Genomic DNA, 7,079 nt, shown 5'->3' on the forward strand with positions numbered 1-7,079 from the left:
GCACACACTCTCTTATTTCATTTGTACACATATTGCATCTTTGGTAGTATTCTTAATACTACGAATAGTATTCTTATAGATGCAGAACTATGCAGCTTTGTAAACTCTTCCAAATCCCCTGGAAAGCTAAAAAGTGTACATATTTAATACTGATTAAATACTGCCCCCCCCAAAAAAATATGATTCCCACAATACTGTTTGAAACCAAACAGTAGCTGCATAGTGGTAATATACTCACCCTCCCTCCACATTTGAAATACAAAGAACCAAACCAACCTGAGAACCAAAGATGATTTATTTTACTTCAGAATGTTATCTTTATATTTTTGGCAAGTGTACAAATATCTCTTTATTAATTTAAAACATCATAACATTGATATATAGCCTATTATATATCTTTTTACCCTCACAGACTTCGTATGTTTATGTCTGCACAACACGTTTGATGGAAGTCATGTCTTTGGGTTGTATGGGCGCCGATTCACTGAAATGCATTATGGAAAAATTATGATTCGGTAGAGGTCTTCAAAGCTGAAACCGTCATAGAGGGCTCAAATGCAGTGGATGGGCAGCAAAGCAAACACGGCATGTCACATTTATCAAGTCATAGGCAACAGGAAGGCATCACGACCCTACAGCGCCACCTGCTGTCGTTATGATGACAGCTCACCACGGGGTGACGGTACAGTAATGACAAGTGGAGAAATGAAACAAAGAAACATTCATATAGGTAAACGCTTGAGAGGAGTCACTTACGGTTGTGTTAAAAGCACTGCCATCCAAAGAATCCCCTAGAACATTAAAGGCAACCAAAGCAACCTGAAATCACAACAAATGTTGCAGTGAGGTGGAAGAATTACGTAGAATTGTAAAAGACAAATCATTAAATGAGTCAAGAAAAGATGACTACTAATACTATGTTATACTGTGTTAGGGAGAAGGGATGGACTTTTCACAACATTGAATTATCAGACCATAATCCATCTACCAAATCATCTGAAAAATGAAAAATCTTGAGCACTTTTATTTCTAACATAGTGGCAAACTTAAGCTGTAGGCACCTCTAAAAGAGACATGTCAAAATGATAAAAACACATTAGGAGTAAAACTATGAAAATAAAAATATATTGTAACAACTTAGAGAAACTCGTTTCAGAAACGGATTGACTTTTGCCTGAGTAACTCACTGTACAACTGCACATAGTTTTCTCCCTCCAATATCCTTTAACTCTTCCTACTGTATCCCATATTTCTTGTTTTTGATGCACCCGCTCCCATGCATTAGCCAAAGACAAAATAAACAAAATGCGATCATCATCTTCGCCGCTCGACTACAATATCTAATGTAATTTACATGATTTTTGACTATGACGTTGTGAGGTTAATAACAGTTCATTTTCGAATAAGTTGATACACTGTTATGCTTTAATCACTGGTATGAGTGTGATGTGTGAAAAGCAGAATAGTCTATGCACCCTCCCTCTTAACCATCCTATTTGTAAACTCAGTGGCATAACCTTTAATGCAGGAGAAGGGATGATAAGGTTCCCTTTTCTGTTCTTCTCTCAGTATTAACGGTGGAAAATGACTTAACTTGTCAATGCAAACATGGGGCAGTGCTGATTTTGACTTTCTGAAGTAATACACAATTATATTGGTTCATATGCTTTGGCAATTTTCAATCCAACTTGCAAAAGAAGCAAGCATCATCTTGAAGCCCCTAATAAACATCTGCACCACATGGACCAGGGCGCCAAGACTGCATTGCTCAGTAAAAGCAATGGTTTTGGTACTCTGTTCTGCACAAAAAATGGCTGAGGTCTGACAATTGTTATCTGTAGAGACCAGGGGTAGTGGGTGAGTACCTGATTATAGGGGTTGTAGTGGTTGACATAGTTTCTGTGGAATGTTATTCTCAAGTATGTTCCAATGGCATCTACATGGATGGATTTCAGCTCCCTGGCTTTAAAGCCTGTCTTTTCATTGTCTGACAGAGACACATACCTGGGGGTAAGAGTATATTGTCGCTTTATTTATTTAATCCGTTTGGCTCCTTGAACATGACAGTACAGTGAGGCAAATGACCCATTTACAGAAAGTTCATCGTAACATTTTCAGTCAAATGCTACTATTTTTAAAACAGGAAAAGAGCTGAGTGATTCTCCAGCCTCTTATTTTTTCCCCCAAGTCAAAAATGTTTAAGGCAGGCGAGTGGAATTTGTTCTGTTTGTGCCATTTATTTAATAAGAATGCAAAGGATGAATATAAGCCATGGTGAAAACCAAAACTGTCCCTGAATAAATTCCAGACTCACCCCAGTCTATGGAGGTGTCCATGGGCTCCAGGCAAGTGGGCCTCTGGGAGTGTGTCCCCAATGTGAAACTCCACCTTTGCTGGGATCAGGTACTGATGGGCCAGCAGCTGGAGCTTTCTCACCCAACTTCGCTCCACCAGCTGGAGAGTGATTTGCTGGGGGTAGGAGCAGAGCCTGGGGGAGGAACACAAACATTAAAGTACAGAATACATACATTTTAATGACTTTGCAGAGACCATTCACATGATAAAAACCAAAAGTCAGATATATTTTGAGTTATTTACAGTGGAGAACAACCAAGTGCACGGAATGGCAAATATAAAAGTGAATATGAAATAAATTTGCATATTTCCTGCAGGGATGGATGCTTTTTTCATAAATTATCTTTCACTTTATTCTAACGTGACTAATCTTAAAATTAAGTAAATATTTTTTGGAATTTAGCTTGTGGTGTTATCAATCACAAAATTCAAATTACTTAAACCCAGAAAATGCAGAACAAACAGAATCCTTTAAAGGTCCACTCTAGTCAATGGCCGTTCAAAATCCTGTTCTCAGAAACATCACTCAGGAGAAGGTGCGTGTTCAAATATCTGGCACAATAGCAGGTCATGCATTATAACTGCACTGTCAACAGCCTGAAATTCCCCCACATGGATTTATTTTAACATAGAGCTATATTTGATGGATAAAATGATAGAAAACAACTGTCACACATTATTGTCTGGGCAAAGTATAGATTATTCTCTTTAAAACATGCAGGCCCAAATCCATGCTACCATTAAGGTACACATACACATTTTTGATAATTTGGCTGACACACAGGGAATGGACTTGTTGTGTGCTGATGTACATTTTCAAGGGTTTTGAGACACGCTATGCAGTTTCAAGGTATGCCTATCCGTATTAAAAATTGTAAAAAGGTGATGCTATTGCTTCGCTGAACAGGCAGTGTTGTATTAGTGGGCGGCTATTCGAGTCAGGTGGGTGGATCACCTGACCACCTATCTGGCACAATAGCAGGTCATGCGTGATAACCATGCTGTCAACAGCCTGAAATTCCCCTGCATGGATATATTTTGACACAAAGCCACATTTGATGGATTTTTTTTTTTTAAATGTCACACATTATTGTCTGGGAAAAGTTTAGATTATTCTCTTTAAAACATGTAGGCTCAATTCTATGCTACCATTAAGGTGCAACTATACATTTTTGTTAACTTGGCTGACACACAGCTCTGTGTGAACACAGCAAAAGGGACAGGACCCGTTGTGTGTTGATGTACATTTTCAAGGGTTTTAAGAACAGTGGCTGGACATGCTATACAGTTTCAAGGTATGCCCAGATGTAGTGAAAATTGTAAAAAAAAAGGTGGTGCAATTGCTTCGCTAAACAGGAAGAGTTGTATTAGTGGGTGGCTACTCAAGTCGAGCTAATGGCTACAGCTGAGGAAACACTGCATCAAATTCTGTATATTGCTAAATAGGTATGGGACACATTGTGACAGTGAGAGAAACAACTAGAAAGAGATAATGGATTGCATTTTTTTATTTAGCTCTTTTCTAGCTGCAACAGCAACTCAAAGCGCTTTACGATTAATTAATGCCTCACATTCACCCACGCACTCATACACATATGGTTGTGTCAACCATACAAGGTAACAACCAGCTCATCAAGAGCAGTTGGGGGTTAGGTGTCTTGCTCAGGCACACCCCGACATTTTCTCCAGGAGGAGCCGAGGTTCCCATCGGCATCCCTCCAGTTATCATATGACCTGCTCCACCTCCTGAGCCACTGCCGCCCTGACATTGTGTGTATTTTTACAAGTTTGTACATGCAAATTTACTTCCATCCATCCATTATCCAAGCCGCTTATCTGAATTCGGGTCACAGGATGCTGGAGCCTATCCCAACAGTCATTGGGAGGCAGGCGGGGAGGAACCCTGGACAGGCTGCAAGTCCATCACAGGGCAGATACACTCACACCTAGAGACAATTTAGTAAGGCTGATTCACCTGACCTACATGTCTTTGGACTGTGGGAGGAAACCGGAGCACCCGGAGGAAACCCACACAGACGCAGGGAGAACATGCAAACTCCACACAGAGGATGACCCAGGATGACCCCTAAGGTTAGACAACCCCGGGGTTCGAACCCAGGCCCTTCTTGCTGTGAGTCAACCGCGCTAACCACTGCGCCACCGTGCCACCCCGCAAGTTGGTTTGCGTTTCTAAAATCATACATTTTAAATGTTTACTTAAATATAAATCAACATCTACATTGTCCCAAAGCAGTGGACTACCTTGTGGATCTCCAGCCATTGACAGTGGGTGCATGGACCATCAGCTCCTTGGCACTGAAGTTGTCCTCGTGACCAGAAGACCTGACCACAATAAATCTTATCTTTTTGGGCATTCCTCTGACGGATACTGGAAGAAAGCAGATAGGAAGTACAGCATGTGGTGAGAGCCCATGTTAAACTGAAAAGAGGCGATGCTTTTACATCCACAATAAATGTAATGGACAATTTAAACTATAATTTCACAAGTTCAAATTAAATGTTTCTCTTGGGAAACTAGACAACCCAGGCCATATTTGCGAGCATGAACAGCTCGGCCAAAAAGTTAGAACCCAATTCCTGTTGTAATACCAATGTCAGTCACGGTACCCTACCTGAGTAACTACACTAATAAAGATGGTTTATCTGACCTTTAATCTTCAAATGACCACTGTTCTATGACAACTGTTATCGGCACCAAATCATCTTGGGCATCTTTTTTGTTAGTGTTGTCTTTAGTAGTACGGTTACGTGTAAAGTGACAGCACCCATCCAGCATGACAGCGCCAATATCAAATGTCCACTAACAGTCTGAGCAGTTAAATGACAGTTAAAGGATAAGGCACACTTCAGAATTAACTTTCAGATGCAGTCCCCTTCCAGGAAATGTAGGTATGCTAAATCCTGTTGCGGGGTCTTACTGGGTTTACAGTCTTAACACAAATTTCTAGTTTAATTGACGACTATAATTTCCAGCATTGTCACTTGAGTCAGCAACGCTCAGGCGGACTGTCCACTGAAAATGCTTATTTCACAAAAGCCTGGCAAACGCTTCCCCTTAAAAGTACTGAAGTCAGTCAGCTTACTTTAAAATGCTTCTTTTTTTAAGTAAATAACTGTTAGCAAATCATTTAGGCGTAAACCCCGAGTAGTTTCTATTTTAAGTAGGTAAGATACTGGCACCGACGTGGGAATGTACAGCAAAAGCCAATCGCATTAGCTACCTGGCCCTCTAGCTAGCTCAACGGTTGTTCTTTTCATACAAGTTTTTCAAGATATAGCCAAAAATTGTAGTGAAAACTGGCATGCATAATGTACATAAGTATTTATTAACGTTGTCTTTAAAATTGAGGTTTTGTGCGTCTATTTTGAATATTTCTTACCACGAACATCACCGCTCCTCCATTTCTCATCTTATCTCCATAACCACCGTTGACAACAACGATCCGAGCATGCGCTGTACCGACGAAAACTTCAGACGCGAAGGATTATGGTCTATGGAGTTTCCTTTAAAGGCACCCGTACGGTTTTGAACATCAAATTTGCAAAGCTATTGCGAATTAAACGCCAACGCTGGGTGTCTAAACCGAATGCGTATATCTTGAGCAATTCAATCTTATCGATGAGTTTTCATTCATTTGTTTTCTCTTTTTTTCTTCTTCTTCTTCCTGGTCAACACGTGGATAGACTAGGCTCCAGCATCCCCGCGACCCCAAGGGGGATAAGCGGTTTGGATAACGGATGGATGGATTATGTATAGGCGCTATTACGTCAGCCCCCATTAACGCAGTACTAACAGAAGCAGGAGAGACGCCGCTGAAGTTAAGAGAGAAACGTGCACTTGCGTAATGGTTCAGGTTAAAAGGACGTGGGGAAGAAAACCCTAGAAGGAGAAGGGTCCCGCTGCACCCTGCAGTACTAGTACAAGACACTGCCATCAGTTGCCCATGGGGGGGGCGTTTCTTGTACTGACAAGTGGTTGTTTGTTGATCTGTCGTGGTCACCTCTTGCATTGACATGGGCGTGTTTGTACTAGCTGCAGGCTGCAGATACTAGATATACTTGCAAAGAAGATGCTACAGGACTGCTGGGAATATTCCAAGTTCCAGGGGAATGGGTTTGGGTGGATACGGGAAGAAAAAGTGAGGACATACGGAATGGAGGCCTTACAGTTCACCAGGTCCACCCCACTTAGTAGCGTACCCCCTTGGCTTTTCCCCAGAATTACGTGGGAGTTAAAACAAGTATGTACTTGAGGAATAGTTATCACATTTATCTCAAAATCTGCACGGAAGGTTCTCAGAACAAGCAGGAGTATGTGAGAATTGGTGTGTATGTTCCTGAGTTTAAAATATCTATAAAAGACAGTCTGACCAGTTATCAGTCTATACAGCAGAAATAGTGGCAGCCATTATTGGGTTACAGTGGGTTGAAGAGGTCAGACCTGATGGGGTGGTGGTATACACTGACTCAATAGCCATCTTGGAAAGCATACAGTCAACAAAACTGTCAGAGAAGATTTACTCATTGAACTTTACCATACCATTGTTTGCCAAGACTTCATAGAGGTGGTATAAAGTATAGTCCTGTTGGGTATCACCACATGAGAGGCTGAAAAGGAATGAGGATGCTGATAAACTAGCAAAAACAGCATTGCCTTTACCAGTTCCACTTGGTAAAGGAAAAGGAAAAGCAGTGATTAAGAA

General features: G+C 41.0%; 1 protein-coding gene across 1 annotated transcript in view; it reads right to left on the reverse strand.

The window, feature by feature from the left end:
• cep104 (centrosomal protein 104) overlaps window positions 1-5,779 on the reverse strand; it is a 42,698-nt gene extending 36,919 nt beyond the window's left edge. The window contains exons 1-5 of the mRNA XM_056274303.1: window positions 5,757-5,779; window positions 4,618-4,744; window positions 2,315-2,488; window positions 1,866-2,004; window positions 757-819 (exon numbers count right to left, since the gene is read on the reverse strand). Coding sequence (XP_056130278.1) covers window positions 757-819; window positions 1,866-2,004; window positions 2,315-2,488; window positions 4,618-4,730 — 489 coding nt within the window. The 5' untranslated portion in view covers window positions 4,731-4,744; window positions 5,757-5,779. The remainder of the gene's footprint in view (window positions 1-756; window positions 820-1,865; window positions 2,005-2,314; window positions 2,489-4,617; window positions 4,745-5,756) is intronic.
• Between the last annotated feature and the right edge of the window lie 1,300 nt (window positions 5,780-7,079).

The sequence above is a fragment of the Lampris incognitus genome, chromosome 2, assembly GCF_029633865.1.
Source record: "Lampris incognitus isolate fLamInc1 chromosome 2, fLamInc1.hap2, whole genome shotgun sequence".
Lineage (NCBI taxonomy): Eukaryota > Metazoa > Chordata > Actinopteri > Lampriformes > Lampridae > Lampris > Lampris incognitus.